This window comes from Passer montanus, unplaced genomic scaffold, assembly GCF_014805655.1.
Source record: "Passer montanus isolate IOZ18808 unplaced genomic scaffold, ASM1480565v1 scaffold45, whole genome shotgun sequence".
Taxonomy (NCBI): Eukaryota; Metazoa; Chordata; class Aves; order Passeriformes; family Passeridae; genus Passer; species Passer montanus.
In genome coordinates, this window is record NW_024369373.1 from 2,401,525 (window position 1) to 2,417,572 (window position 16,048).

The 16,048-nt window shown below is 44.1% G+C and overlaps 1 protein-coding gene across 2 annotated transcripts in view; it reads right to left on the reverse strand.

Annotated features, from left to right (window-relative positions):
- The window catches only part of GAN (gigaxonin), a 39,994-nt gene extending 25,708 nt beyond the window's left edge, over positions 1 to 14,286 (reverse strand). For both annotated transcript variants that reach the window (XR_005628885.1, XM_039721185.1), the window contains exons 1-2: positions 14,048 to 14,286; positions 545 to 659 (exon numbers count right to left, since the gene is read on the reverse strand). Coding sequence is in view for 1 of the 2 variants with exons in the window: in XM_039721185.1 (XP_039577119.1) it covers positions 545 to 659; positions 14,048 to 14,214 (282 nt within the window). In the remaining variant the exon portion in view is untranslated. The remainder of the gene's footprint in view (positions 1 to 544; positions 660 to 14,047) is intronic.
- Between the last annotated feature and the right edge of the window lie 1,762 nt (positions 14,287 to 16,048).

The following is a 16,048-nucleotide window of genomic DNA, read 5'->3' on the forward strand; positions in this document are numbered from 1 at the left end:
TTATTCTGGTTCCAAATAAACTGGACACACCAACTTTAATTCCTGCTAAGGCTCCTGGCAGGCAGATCTGACAAGAGGCCAGAGAGGTGGGCACAAGGGAGGGAAGGTGCCTGGTGTACTGTAATTCTCAGTCTCTGTGGCTACCAAAGCAGTCCTCTGTCACAGCTGACAAGAGGCCAGAGAGGTGGGCACAAGGGAGGGAAGGTGCCTGGTGTACTGTAATTCTCAGTCTCTGTGGCTACCAAAGCAGTCCTCTGTCACAGCTGACAAACACTGCCTGGTTTAAAGCAGGTTACTGAAGGTAGCCACCAATTATAATACAAGGATTTGACCTTGACTCTAAATTTCAAAGTCCTCTCCTACTACACAAGAAGAGGAGACAACTTCTGCAGAGCCTACTGCCTCTACTTCACATGCACAGTCCCACTCTGCAGAAGCTTTATCACAAAGTTTTAAACATCTTTCAGGATAGCAGTGTTAAAACTCAAGTTATTTTGCCAAATAGTCCAAGTGAGGTTTAGTGGGTTTTAATATCATACCATACCTGCCCACTGAAGATGTAGTCTAGTATCTCTTTCATGATATCAACAGATATCCCTTCGAGCTCAATCTTGTACGTTGAGCCATCATCCTTTGGAGGATTGTAATTCAATTTTGTTCTAAGAGAAGAGAAAAGGAAAAGAGCAAAGTTCAAAATCTGGGCATTGGTTGCTGTCAGTTTCTGAAGAATCTGAGATCTCAGAATATGGATCTCCTGAGCCGCAACAGAGATGCTAAAACCTTTCAATGTGATGGAAAAACTGTCCCTTGAATTAGCACGTAGGTATGGCCTCTGATACTGCTCATCACATTTCCACACTGAACAAATCTGTCAGCCTTGCAAACTACCCAGGCCATCAAAGAGCCCAAGTATGTTTTATCCCAGCTCATTCATCACAAGCATTCAAAAACTTCACTCAGACCTTCCAACAGAACAGCAGCTCTGCTGACAGATGAAACACAAGAATTTGCTTTGATAAAGCTGGAAAAAAATCCAAAGCAAAACAAAACCAAAACTTTTTTTTACCAAGGAAGAAATAATTAGAGTTAGCAGCTGTGATCAGAATATTTACTGGCAGCACAAACATTTGGATTGCATTTACCATTTTGTGTAGTTTATGATGTTATCAGCCTAATGCTGTGCCTGGCTGTAACCAAGCCATGCACTCACAGTTGCAGGGAACAGCCCATGTGCTGCTCAGCAGAGCTTTAAATATTCATCTACATCAGTGGACACTTCACGTACAAGCCAGTTCTTTAAACATACCAGGAGCTCTGTGATGTGCCTGTGAATAGCATGGTGGAGGCTAGGGGAAAAGGTGAGGAAGTAATAATAGCACAGCAGACACTTTGCTTTCCACCAGCTGTCAGTGCAAACACTTCTTCCAGCAGAGACAACTTTAAGTGCTCAAAAGGGAGCAGCATCCACCAATTTGGTGCAAACAGCCACAAGAGCTAATAAAAGATCCGTTTTTAACATATTTTTCCATATTTTGGTCAATGAAGAATACATTATATAAAGACAAGAAAGTTTGTTTCCCTACTTCTGTGTATATATAGTGACCTACATCTACCACAGCACACTAAAATAAAAGCTTTTCAAACTTTCTAACATTCATTTGAATATATCCTTAGATAGAATCCGTTGTTTAATGTGAAAAGCTGTGGCTTTGCTAAGCTGAAAGTGTCCAGCCTCCTGCTATCCACACTCATGCTCAGCAAATACATAAATAGGTCTTAGCTAAGGGCAGATTCTGCCTCACTTACTCATATCGGAATAAATTAAGTTTCTCACAAATTAAGCTGTAACTCACATCAAACAAAACCTTAGTCTGTAAGGAGCTATTTTTAAGTGTGAATAAGGGCAGTAATGTTAGCCCTCTAGTTCATCATACTCGGGTCCTGTCTTCACATTCCTTTTCTGCTCTGCAGAACACCCTGAGACAGCAGTGCCCATGCACCAGGGCTGGAGCTGCTTCACCCTGGCTGTACAGCACCTGGCACAAGTTACAATACAAATAACAACAACAACAACAACGTGGTGTGGGTTAGGAAATTGTTTATTTCCTAACACCTGGAAGGAGATTAGGAAAGTTATGTGACTCCAATTAAAGCACATGCTGCAAGAGCAGGCACTGATTTACAGCCTGTCAGCTGAAAACTCCTGCCCCAAATGCACATTTCCAGCAGAACATACAATGTGTACCTCAACCCGAGCCATCCCTGCCCATGTGCAGTGTGCATTTTCCATGTCTACAAGCTCCAAACGAGCTACAGAGCATATACACATAGGACAACCTGCCTTTGCACTTCTAACAGAGCAAAGGCTTCTTTACACTCATTTTCAAATCTATCCAAACTACCTCCACTTACACTTGAGTTCTGTGATTCTTGCTTTGCAACAAAAGGCACTTCTGCATTCCTAGGATGAAACTGTATTTTCTTTTAATTTAACATAAAATGTATCAAGGTTCACAGTGTCTGGCTTCCTTCAGCAGAAAAAAACGGCTGGGTGATCCCTGACCTCACATGGGTCAGGTACCTCTAAGTAGCTGTTATGACCAAACACACAGCAGTACCTACACAGAACCTGGGGTGTCCAACACATAGAGGGGCTTAAAACAGGTCCAAGGCATATAATAAGCATGTTGATGCCAGCACTAATGGGGAGATTAGGGAAAGGAGTCATGCTATTTATCACTAACTTTCATCTTAGCATCACCTGTACACACCCAAGCCAAATCACCTTATTGCATGGACTTTACACTGACGCCTCCTGGTAACAAGAAAGTGTTGTTCAGAGTTTTTGGGTCTTATCAGGGTAGATGCTCTAAATGCTGTGTACTTTCTCAGGCATCAACAGCTTGTGAGCTGAAAAGAAATGACCTAGGCCCTAATGCAAGGCAAAAACACAAAGCCAAAGCAGAGAAATAACCTTGAGAACAAATCAAATTACTTCAAAGTTACAGACACTTGTATCCAGGCAAACATTCACCTTATGCAAATGCTTCCTAGTTCAGATTAAGTTTTATTTGTATCATCTGTCATGGGAAGCTATAGTGATGCTCTGTCACATGATTTTAATTTGTTGGTTAATAAAATATAAGGTTATTTATTTCAGTGCAACTACTTCTGAACTATGCCAAGAGAGCAATTCCCAAAGGCAGCTGGAGGTATTCCTTGTCACTTACATTAAAACTGCAGGATAGCTACTGGCTGTTGGAAGAGGGAAGGAAAAATATGATGCAAGGACATATTATAATCAGGTTTGGGGCTGGAAAAGTTTAAGGAAAAAAAAAATCATGAGTCCAAATGGAAAGAAAGCTGAAGGAGGAGAGAAAAGTAGGAGGTGTGCAAGCAGAGGGCAAGGAGCCACATCTCCTCTTGCATCACCCAGCACCAGCTGTGACCTGCACCCACACCTCACCCGCAAACTGAGGCCTGGGCATCCCTGTCATAACACCAGAGACAGAACGAGAAATTTCCCAAACATATTTGTTCCCAGTTCAGAAAGACAATGGACAGCTCTCTCAAATTTCACTTTAGAAAGTAAGTTACCAGCTATGCTTAAGCAGAGGCTTTCATCTGTCAGCATCCCAGAAGGAGGATGCCTTCTCTCTGCCACGCTCCTCCTCAGGGTGATTTCTGCAGCCTGTGATTTGTGTGGCTGAGAGCTGGAAGTGGCAACCAGCAGCCCAAGGTGCAGAGAGGGGCCAGCTGCAGCACAGCTGCTTCTAACACAGGCATGTGACAGCTTCCTACTGCGGACAACATTTCTAATTACTTTAAAAGCACTCCAAGCTGCCAAACCACAGCTGAAAAGGCTGCTTCAGTCTTCCTTAATTCAGATGGAAGACCAGAACATCGAGATCTAGAAGGAAATAACCCTCCCAGCCAAGCAAAACCCCCATGAGTTGGGAGCAGAGCACAGGCAAGACAGAGCTGGAGGAAATGAAACAAGGCAACTTCTTCATCCTGTTTTCTCAAGTAATTTAATTTTGAGCAACTTGACTCCATACACATTTTAAAATAATAATTTCCATTTTTTAATTAGGATCATGATTGTAAGTTGCAATTGCTTCCAGTAATATTAAACTGCTCTCAACATCCATCCCAGCATCTTGTGCCTCATCAGGAAAACTGCTGGCACACACAACACCTTGAGCCAGTGGCATAAGAACAAATGGGTTGATGTTGTGTTTTGATGTTGTCTGTGTGACAAATTTAGAATCTGCTGTTCCACATCACTTAAGGAATACAATCCTAATGAGTCATCTGAAACGCTCTACATGAAGCAGAATGAGGATAAAAATTCCAGTACCTCTTCTGTATAGGGAAGCAGTACAAGCAAGGTGAATCCTTAAAATGAAAACACAAGCCCAAGAACTGATATTGATACTGCTAGGAACAACAATTTACCACTAATGACATAAAACAGATTCAAATAATGAAAGAAAACCAAAACCAACCACAAGCAAAAAGCAAAACAACAGGTAAATTAAGACTGTCCACATTTCTTGTTAAAATTAGGATGGAACTTCCAACTTACTGTTATTTTAAAAGAGCAAAACAAATCAAAGCACACCCAATACTTCTGACCTTACAGCCAATACCTGTGAAATCACTGTTGTGGGACAGTTAAGATTTATAAGAAGCAGATTGAAAAAAAAAAAATCCATGTGACTGAAAACTTGGTTTTCTTACATTTTACAGTTGAAACTTTATAGGAGGGGAATAATCTCTTTTAAATACTCAACTAGACAAAACAACAAACAAAATGAAAATTCAAATTAAGAACTTGGCCATTACCAACACCACTTGCTTTCCTGAGTCAGACATAATTTTGTGGGAATATTTTCATCTTTGAAATCTCTGCCTTATCTGTAAACTACTAAGAAAAGACAACTGATGTGTTTTTGCAATGGTCACATAAGTTATACAGAGAACAAGAGCACAACTCTTGGAAAGCTTTAATCCTTGGAGTGCTGGTATATTGCAACCTAAACAAATAAAGAAAACACCTGTCTGCAAAGACTGTGCCTACCAGATTGCTCCAGACCACATTCACCACAAGCAGCTTGTTGATATTTACAGTGAACAGCCATCAAAAAAATCTGGGAAACAAGAGACAGAGGCTTTGGGTTTGATTCTTTGCAACACAAAACTTTTACCTGCTCTCACATCATGACCTACTTACACTGCAGGGTGTCAGGAACCAGACAGGAGGGAGACACTTGTCTTTTGGAAAGGAGCTGTCTTCTCAAATTAATGATTTTGGTCCAGATTAGCCATTAAGGGCTGGTCTACACATGCTTTGCCAGTATTGCCACACTAGCAAAGTTTAATATTTGAGTAGCAAAGCTGTCCTTTGAAACCAAAGGACAATAAAATTGGGGTATGATGATTTATTCTTTACCTGCACCAGTGTTTTGGCCTTCTCCAGAGAGCATCAGCATTTTAAAATGAAGTTGGACCTCCAACAAATTGTTCTAGCAAAGACATGCACCAAACCTAAAACATGCTCACAAGGATGACTCAGTCCCAAAAATGACAAGTGAGTACTTGGAGATTTTGCATCATTAACGAGAAAACAAAAAATCTGCTTTTGATGCAACTATAAGGTCAATTTAGTCTCCTGGTCTGGGCTTCCTTAAGTAGGTTTTAGTCTTTCAAGTACAAGCTTTCCATGGTAAATCTAATTAAGTTCTAGTTAGGACTGACCATTTCAGTGGTGAAGTTTTTGTCTGCCTTTATCCCTGCAACGTTTTCTCCCATAAAGGCTGGTCTTTCTACGTGCACAAAAACTCCTTAATAATCACATTATTAAACAGGTCAGACATAAAAACATGATGCAGCAATTCACTCCACCCACTGCCACCCTCCAAAAAGACATTTTACAACCAAATCAGAAGGTTTCCTTTGAGGTCGCACCCTGGCCTTTAGCACCACACATAAAAGTCAGTCTTCACCACACCCTGCAAAGGGTGCCAGCTCTCAGAAGATTCTGGCTGTGCCTCTCCTATGTCTCTCTCCTTAAGATTATCTCTAACTACAACTTCAGATCTCAAGGCAAAGGAGTCCATTTAACAGCTCAGCACAAAAACTTGCAGAATTTGCTTTGTTTGCTTTAAGAGAAAAGAAAACTATGACATATAACTTAATTTTTTCAACTATTAAAAAGTTGAAGTCAGGCAAAAATTTGGCTTCATCCCTTCCATAAGAAAAGGAATGAGGCAATTCCTTCAACAGCGGCACAGGGGACAATGTAAAGGGCTCATGGGCTTTGCTCAATTAAGAGCTTGTTTACCATGAAAATCTGAAATTACCCTGATTACACTGAGCTCATCCAGAGCTAGATTGTAATCTAAATTGGAAATCTACCCTCAACCAGAGTGTCTTGCCTAAACATGTGAGTTAGCCCTAAGTAGACAGAACACACACTCAACAAACTGTGCCCAAGGACGGACCCTGGCAGCTCTCAGCAGCACCAAGGACCTGATGTTTCATCTCACTCTGGTTTTCTTCAGCCAGCACAGAAAACAACCAAGCAACTGCACCAGCTGAGCTTGCAAACAGTCAAACACAAGCAATGCAGATGAGCTGCTGTGGTTCTGCACCCTGTGCATGGCACAAAGCACAGCTCAGGCTCATCTGTGATGTGGTGGAGCACACCTGGTTCAGCAGCTGCTGTTCACCTGTGACAGAAACACCTGCTGGTTTCAGAAAGGTGGTTTGGGTTTGGTTTTCTTCTGCTCCACTTGACACTCAAGTCCATTCACTGAACTGATGATTCCCAGCAGTGTCACACTTTTTAGGTAGCAGTCTGGAATCAGGACTTCCTCAGAAAAAAAAGGGAAGACATTTTTGAAATAGAGTTTTAAGCCAAGAAATGAAGAGTGTCTTACTTGCAATATGTCTTCTTTCAGATGAACTCCACTTTTAAACTTGTTTAAAATGTTTTTTTAGAAGAAACATGTACCATGCTATACAGTACCCAGGCTGCTAATTTTGCTGTTATATATATTTAAGAAACGCAATGATGTGCAGCATGTGTCTAATAACCCAAATAGTCCTGTATTATTATTATTTAATTAATTTAACTTTATACCATTTTATTGCTGTAAATATTATTATTTAACAAACACCAACAGATCTGCTGGGAAAACTTGGATTAACCAGGTTTTTACACCTCACTTATCCTTACAGCACATGGGAGCAATAAGCAATAGAGTTGGAGAAAGATTTTTGTAATTGATGGCAAGTATGAAGTCAAATGGTCAAAATTATAAGTGCATGAGTAGTGTTGTGGAACAGCTGGAAGATGTTTGGAATCCAAGTGAGGGAAGCATCGGAATTCTGGATATGCCCAGAGCTGGAAAACACAGATCTGCAAGACTTTCACAGAAAGCAATGCCACAGCCAAGAGGAAAAAGGAAGCAGGAGCATGGATTTCATCAGCACAGGAGTCTCCAACACAGAGCACTCCTCATGTCCATAAACAAGAGCTGCACCAGGCAGCCCACACTGTCCAGGGGATGTAAACCAACATGCCTGAGGACATAAACCAGCCACCAACCACACTGTATTAAGGACATACTTCCTTGATAGGGACAAGGACTTTCAGGGTTGTGCATAAGCAGTGATTTTTTTGGGTTTTTTGGACATGTTAAACCATGTCAAACATAAAATGTGAGAGGCAAAGACAGGAGTGGAGACTCCCCTGTGCATGGGTAGCACTACATTGGTACTCAGTACCAGCACAGAGAGAAACTTCTGCACAATATTCAGAATAAGAGTCTGAACAGAGTGAGGAAACAATCCTTTCAAACCATTCATTACTGTTCATATTTGCCAGTCCACACCAGGAAAAAGATCCTTTAGTAACTGCAGACGAGACCAACACAAACAAAACAGGTTCAAAGAATTAAAAAAGAGCACCACCAAAAAAATCAAAACAGAAGTGAAGCATTTCTGACTCATCAGCTCCAGACACATCAGCTCTGTTCCAGCCACAAAATACATTGTAAATCAAGGAAAAAAACCAAGAATAAAAAAGGCTCTTTTAATAAGAAAAGTTTTGCTAAACAAGGCAATTAATACAAGTGTAAAGGCAAGCTACAGAGTATAAATTACCCAGACATCCCAAGCAGCCCCATCCTGCCACACCTTCCATCCCAGCTCGCCTCTTACGTCAGCTGCGCGTCTCCAGGTACAAAGAAAGGACAAGAAATTTCATCTCTGGTTCTCCTGGGTAAACAAGATGCTCCGATTCCCAGTTCTCCCTCTGCCTGACGTGTAGCAGCAGCCCAACTGTATTTTTTTTACTATTTTGGGCTGGGTAAGAGCCTTATGGCTTCTTCCCTTCAGGCGATCTCTAGGGGCTTGTTGGAGCAGGAATATAATTAACAACTCCCCATTCAAGCCTGGTATAGCGACTTCTAAATCCCTTTTTGAACCATAAACTTTTAAACATACCTTTATCACTGTTGCCCCTCAACTACTTATCCAAACATAACATGCATGTAGGCACTTCTGAGTTGTGCCAGGCACAGAGTTTCTGGCCAAGGCAACTATTTTGATTTATTGCCTCTTCAAGTCACAGACTTTACAACTCAGCTACCACTAAAACATAATAGGTAGCATTTCAGTTTAATTTTTTAAAGTGTAGTACATAATCAAAACCAAAACAAAACTATGTCAAATTAAAAAAAAAAAAAAAAAAAAGAGTCTGGAAGCAAATTCTGGCCTGATCTGTTCCTGACTTCCTACTGCCAGGGCAGCCTCCAAAACTCCCAGGAGACTGCCAGAAACAAACTTCTCAAAAGAAACCTGGAAGGCAACAATGGCTTTAGAGCCCTCCTTGACAGTGCAGTTACCACAACACCACCCTGCACACCCAGTGAAGAGGGAACAAGCCCTGGCACAACTACAGCATGATTTGGCTAAAGCAGAATTTGGGAGCACGGCGCTCTGACAACCAAACAGCTCCCAGCTCCAGCTGCCACTTGTGCTCCGGACTTCAACATTCATCCCAAATTAAAGTTTTAAAACACTATAAAAGATCTCTATAAAAGTAAAAAACAAACAGGTACCAGGAAATAAGCAGCAGAAGCTCCTGGCATGTGTTGGTTCCTACTTGACCTTGCTCTATATTCATTGTCCAACAGGTATAACAAGAAGTGCCCAGTGGCACCTCCAGGGTGCGGGAGGGACATCCTGGCCCACCTCCCACACCAGCACTCACAGATGCTCCCAGACACACTCACACAGGGATGGAGTCTCAGCAGGCTCCCCTCGTGACAACTGCAAATGCTCCAAGTGCCAGCACACAGAGGAAAGGGCAGGAGGTCAGTGATGGGGGGCACGTCCCCCCACATCTCCATGGAAATCTATTTCAGCATTGCCCACGGCTGTGCAGGGTCTTGCAAGGTCTGCAGTGTTTTAGGGATGTCAGAAGGTTGAGCAGGACAAGTGCAAGGATGCAAAGGCTGTCAGGTTATTTCTGACCAAAACCCATTTACAAGCTGAACAGCTATTTATAAGTACATAAAAATAATATGAACTTAACCTTACATTTACATTCTTGTTTAATTATATTATGCTCCTCTGAAAAAAGATTTAAATATGATTACTGGTCCATTACTGAGTTTGGAAAGCCTTGGGGAGCAGTATAGAACACATACAGCCATCTGTAATCTGCTCACGCAGATGTGTGAAAATCAAAGACAAAACTTGCTGAGGTAACAAAAATGTCTTAATTCAATTTGTAATGCAGCAGCACAATCCCTGCGTAACAACATTAAATTTGTCTAAGAATATGGGCTTAAATATCCTCTTTGTTGAGGCAGTTCCCACGTGCTCCCTGTGATCCAGGCAAGCAGACAGGAGGTGAGCAAAATATAAAGAGTTGCAAGTTTCAGCTGGCCAGGAAAGACTCATGCCAGACAGTGACAGATCTGCTCAGATGGGAACATCTGCTGCTACTGCTGAGGATACCAGGAATGCTTGGACCAAATCTATCCTATAAAAGGTTGGTGGATCTATGCCACAGCTCAGGACAAACTTACTAGTGCAAGCATGGTTTGCTCAGGGAAAAGCCCTCACATGCCACTGTAATTTACACTGAGCTCTCAAACGAAATAAATTAAACCAGGGCAATGGATCTACACTAAGGCAATCGCCAGGACAAAGACTGCTACCAAAAAAAGGGCAGGTTTCTGGCTGATTTGTTACAGAAGAGAAAACCAAGAGCTAACCTGGCTTGAATATAACTGCTCGGGGATGCACAGCAGCATCACCTTGAGCCAAACCACACTTTGTCCTGTGGCAGTTTCTTCCTGAGGAACCCTCCTTTTCTCAGGCTCGGGAACATACCACAAGATGTTAGAGATATGCAGGGAGACTTCTGTGCTTTGTAAATGGCAGGATTTGCTCCAGGGGCACACACAGGGATTAGATAAACCTGTACACATAAAGGAATTCTGTAGGAATTCACACAACCGCTCCAGACCTCATGGGCCTGAGAGAGCTACAAACCACTTGGCATTAAGCAGTTGAGGCAAAACCTCAAGAATGAAATTACCACAAAAATAAAAATTCTTACTGGTCCCAAGACTGAAAATTTGAAAATTAAACAAGCCTTTTTTATTTTTCTGTACTTGCAGAAGCCACTCTGTGAATCAGACAATCAGGTGGGACCATGACACCAATAACACTTCCAATGTGTTTCTGTGACCCTTCATGCCTTTTTTTTCTCTCCCCACTGAAGCTGCTATCTTTGAGATGCATGGATAATCCAGTTGCCAAATAACTAGTGGGAAAACACACCACTATAATTTACAAGTGTCCTACTCATAACCAGTCAGCCAAAGAGCTTCCATGCAAAACTAAAAAACAGGTAACGCTCCTCTCTCCGTGGCTGCACAAATCCTTCAGCACACACAGACTGCTCACACCCAACCACCCCCTCACAAAGTCCATGCCTACTTATTTTCCTACTCACACCCTAAACTAGGCATTCATGCAAACCCTACAGCTTCTGAACTCGCCCACCAACTTGCCCACAGCCACAGCACATAATGGGACAGGCAGACACTGCAAACAGCACAGCAACTCATACTTCCACTGCTTCACTTCAAGTTTCACGTAAATGATTGTTTTTATTCCAAGTTTTACTTCAGAAAGTACTTAATGGATTTTTCTGAGCTTTATATTGGAACTTTACAAATGAGAGCAATCTGAATCAATTGGCATTTGGAGAGTGAAACAGCTTGTGGTACCAGAGCTTTGGAATCAGCTACCCTTAAAATACAGGGGCAGGAAATGCTTGTGTCCCCTGCAATAACTGTTTATATAGAGGCCTAAACTGATTTTCTTTGAAAAACCAACACTCAAAATAAATGGGAGCTGCACAGACTAGGTACAAGGTGGAGATTGATTTCAACTCCAAAAAAAGCCACTGTGTTTCCTTGGCTGGGAACACAATGCTCCACCACTGGCAACCTACCTGACCAACCCTACCCAATGTGAAGAGCAGCTGGACTAAGAGAGAGATCCTGGAGTGATAAAAAGAAGAGAGACAGGCAGCAAGTAAAAATTAGGCTCTGCAAAGGTAGGTAATACAAATGTGTTTCCTAATGTGCCATGCAAGAACTAGGTACACGTATTTTTGGTTCTTTACATCTTGAAAGCCTGAGGAGAAGACATGAGTAAGCTTAAAAAAAAAAAAACCCTCACACTTAATCATATTTATATATTAATGCATGTAACCTACTTTCACACATAGTTAATGAGTTCCTTCTCATTAGTTCAAATCTCATGATTTGAACCTGAACAATTCTGAGTTTAAAAAAACCACAACTCTAATGACTACAAGTTTTGTTGCTAATGTAGTTGTGTCTGGAGCTCTTATTCCTCACACACAATTAACCCATGTTTCCCCAGTACATTTTTCAGAGATTAACAAAATGCAAAACTTAAAGATGAAATTCTGTGAAAAGGCTCTTCTCTATAGGATAACCTACAGTATCTTTTAGTTAAGCATTTTTTTCACTGTAAAAATTTTGACATTTTCTGTAAACTCATCCTGCTGTGGCAGTAGAACAGCAGTTTTTCCAAGGACATGACCTCTTCCCACCGACAGCAACTCTTCTGAAACCTAATGTCAGGCATATGGTCATCTAAAATGTGATGCCAAATGACCTAAAAAGCATTCAGGCATTTTAAAGAGTATGAATCAATGGCTCATTTCTATTTCACATCTTTGATTTCTTTCACCAGTCTTCCAAACATGCTTCTCAAGACAAGCAGTGACGAAAAATTATTAGTAATACACAGGCTCCACCACGTCCTTTTTGTAAATTCTTGATGATCTTCCTTCTGTGTGCATTTTATTTCATGCTATATCTCAGCTCTGCTAGCTCAGTCAGTGCAGAGAACTGTTTACTTAAGCCTGTGCATGATCACTGCTATTTAAAAGTTATTCACCAGCCTCATATTCTATTTATTTTTAGTTTATTTTTGTACTTGAGGATGTTGAAGTTGTACTACAATGGTCACCCAAAATAATGTATTGCCTAAAAGCAGATTATATGACACTGCAGAAGATTGCATGTTTTCAGACTGTAGCATAAAGAATTCCCATTCTCACCTAGCAAAAAAATGCAAATTTTATGACAACTTCACAGGAAGCAGCAGCTGGAAAAACTGTCCAAACAGTAGAAAAAGTCTGCTACAGATTTATGTTTATAATCCTGTGTTTAAATGATACTGAAGGTCTGCTCCTACTTTACACATGAAAACAAAACAAATGCCTTTATTACCTGCAAATGAGTGGACCTAAAAACCCTTTGAAATTAACCACTTATATGTTTTGTTTACCCACTCTGACATGCAGACATGTACCATAACACCTCTATATTCTTTTCACCTGCTGTCACTGGACTTGTCAGCACTGAGCATGATGGGGTTCAGACTGGTGTCAGCAGGACTTTGCACGACCTGGCTTTCCCTGCACACACAGCCCAGGAGCAGCGTTTGCCAGGCTGAAACCATGACTGTGCTAATGCAGCTCGTCCTCGCCGGCACTCGCTGTCAGTGGCACAGTTCTGACTGCACATGCTGGTGACAGCCCTGCCAAGAGCTGCCAGCGATCCTGGCACGGCCAGGCTCTGTCCCTCTGGCAATTTCCGAGTGATGTTCTTAGATGCTGTGGGGGCACAAGCGATGAGGTGACAAATCCGTATTTTTATTTTTTTAATTTAGAAGCCGGCATACTTCAGAACCCATGACCACCACCTGGAGCCCTGTCTAGCTAAAAGACATTAAGGAAGAAAAAAAAAATGATGCTGAAGTGCTGACTCGGTGCGGCCGAGGGACACACAGAGCCCAGCCCTCACAACGCCCTGGGATGCTGCCCCTGGGCCGGACCTCCCTCACCATCCTCACACTTCACTCTTTAGGGGTTACTTGTTCACACCAGGCGCCTGCAGCAATGAAGTTGTTGGGGTATTTTTTTTCCCTGGTGGGTGACACAGACTCTGAGAGCTGGAAAAGCAGCGGTGTGATGCCGAGAACACCACGGAGGGGCCCGCGGAACCGGCCGGAGGCAGGGAAGGAGGGAGGGAAGGAGGGAGGGAGGGAAGGAGGTGCCCCAGCAGCTGCTCCCACAGAACCACAGAATAGCTGTGTTGGAAGGGAGCTCTGGAGATCACCCAGTCCAGCTCCTCTGCCAGGGCACAGGACAGGAGCTCCTACCTGGAGCAGGTGACACAGGAACGCGGCCAGCGGGGCTTTGAATGTCTCCGGAGAGGGAGCCTCCACACCCTCCCTGAGCGCTCGGGCCAGCTCCGGGCCGAGGCGCAGCCGGGGTCCGCAGACCCCCCCGCCGGCCATCCCGACTCCTTGGCCCTCACAGGCGGCGGATCCCGCTCCTTACATAACCCCGGCCCCGCTCCCCGCAGCGCGGCCCCTCCGAGCGGCCGCCCGGGGGCTGCGGGCCCGGCCGTACCTGATGTAGGGGCTGGCGGCCGCCAGGATGTTCTTCTGCACCGGGATCTCCTCGCCCTCCAGCACCAGGTGCGCGTCGCAGAACCGCGTCTCCTCCCGGAACGAGCTGAGCGCCCGCAGCAGCCGCGCCGGGTGCTGCGGGTCCGACACGGCGCTCGGGCCCGACATGGTGCTGCTGCCGCCGCCGAGCCGGGCCGGGCCGGGCCGGCTCAGTCCCTGCCCTCACACCATGGCTGAGCGCCCGCCCGCCGCTGACATCATCTCCCGGCATCATCTCCCCGCGCCGCCCCGCGGGGGCGGCCCGGCCCGGCGGCCCTCGGGCACCGCGGGCCCGCCGAGATCTCGGCTTTGTCTCCTCACGGCTTTGGAATGTCGCTAAAGGGGGTCCAGAGAAGGGAACGGAGCTGGGGGGGCTCAGCCTGGAGAAAAGGAGGCTCAGGGGGGACCTTGTGGCTCTCCCTGGCAGGAGCAGGGAGCCGCGGCGGGATCAGACTCCTGTCCAGGCATCGAGCGACAGGACAGGAGGAAACAGCCCTAAGCTGCGGCAGGGGAGGTTTGGGTTGGACATTCGGAGAATTTTATTCCCAGAAAGAGTGGTCAGACATCGGAACGGGCTGCCCAGGGAGGTGGTGAAATCACCATCCGTGGAGATGTCTAAGGAAAAGACTGGAAGTGGCACTCCACGGTCTGGGTGACACGGTGGTGTTTGGTCATAGGTTGGACTCGATGATCCCAGAGGTCTTTTCCAATCTAATTGATTCTGTGATGCCGTAAAACTGGCCTTTTATTTATTTACTTGTTCCCTAATATGAGCTGGGGTGAACGTTACGGGTGTAGACACAAGGAAAAGTAAGAGAATGAGAATTAAATACAGCAAGACTCATTGTGGCAGTGTCCCTTTCCACGGCTGCCCACTGGAAATGTGGCCTTTTCCAGCAAAAAAGATCTTTAGGACAGTTCTCATGGCAAATTTTAGGCCGTTTATTATTGTGCTTAATGGCACATTAAGAGATTACTTGATTCCATCTGCTTTCTTAACAGCATCCAACATTAAAGTAGTGAAACTATTTGCACTGAGTGAAAGTGTTTCACAAACTGTGATCTGCTCTAAAACAGACACCCAGCTGGTGCTGCTGGGAGGGACCAGCACAGCAGCTCACTGTGCTCCCTGTGCTGACAGGCACTGGCATCTCCCAGCCCCTGGAACACCCAAATGGATGTCATGCTGCCCATACCTTCACTGGGAATATAACATTTTCAGAGGGTCTCATCTAGTAAAGCTGTGGTGGGTCACATGCTTTTATTACTTGCATTTCAGTGAAATGTGAAAAAATGCTATCATTTATTTGGTTTGATGGTGTCTCCAAATCATTTTACCTCTTGGAAAATGAAGCAGGTTATCTGGAAAAGATCCTGTAGGAAATGAATGCCTTGACAAGGCTGCCTTGTTCTTTCCAAGCTGGACACAGTGCTGGTTTGTTGTGCAGATGGAAACTGCAGCTGGGACATCCTCACACATCACCCAGCAGCCCAAACCCTGCACCTTCACCCAGGGTGAAGGGTGGGCTCAGCCCTGCTGGAGCCTTTGCAGCTGAGCCCTTGCTGAAGTTCCCTGCCTGGAGAAGAGTCACAGGCAGGAGCACACTGCTGCAGCTTTGTTGTGCAGCTCTGAGCAAGAGTTTTAGGAGCAGAGGATGTAGGACAGAAGGCCAAACCCACAGCAACATGCATGAAACACCAGTGGCTCTGCAACACTTGTTGTACATACCCATTTACAAATATTAGAAGGCCACTTTTTTCTTGCTTGGGTGTAATTATTCAGGATGTCAGGTGTAGGTTGAGGAACCAGAGGACACATTCTCAGCTCTCTTTGAGGGTAATGAAGGCAGCACACTGCTCCTTGGCTGCAGGGGAAAAGATGTATTTTGCTTGTCATTAAAACTCAGGTAATTGCAGACACAAGGGAGCAGTGGTTTAAATTATTGCGAAAGCTGTCATTGAG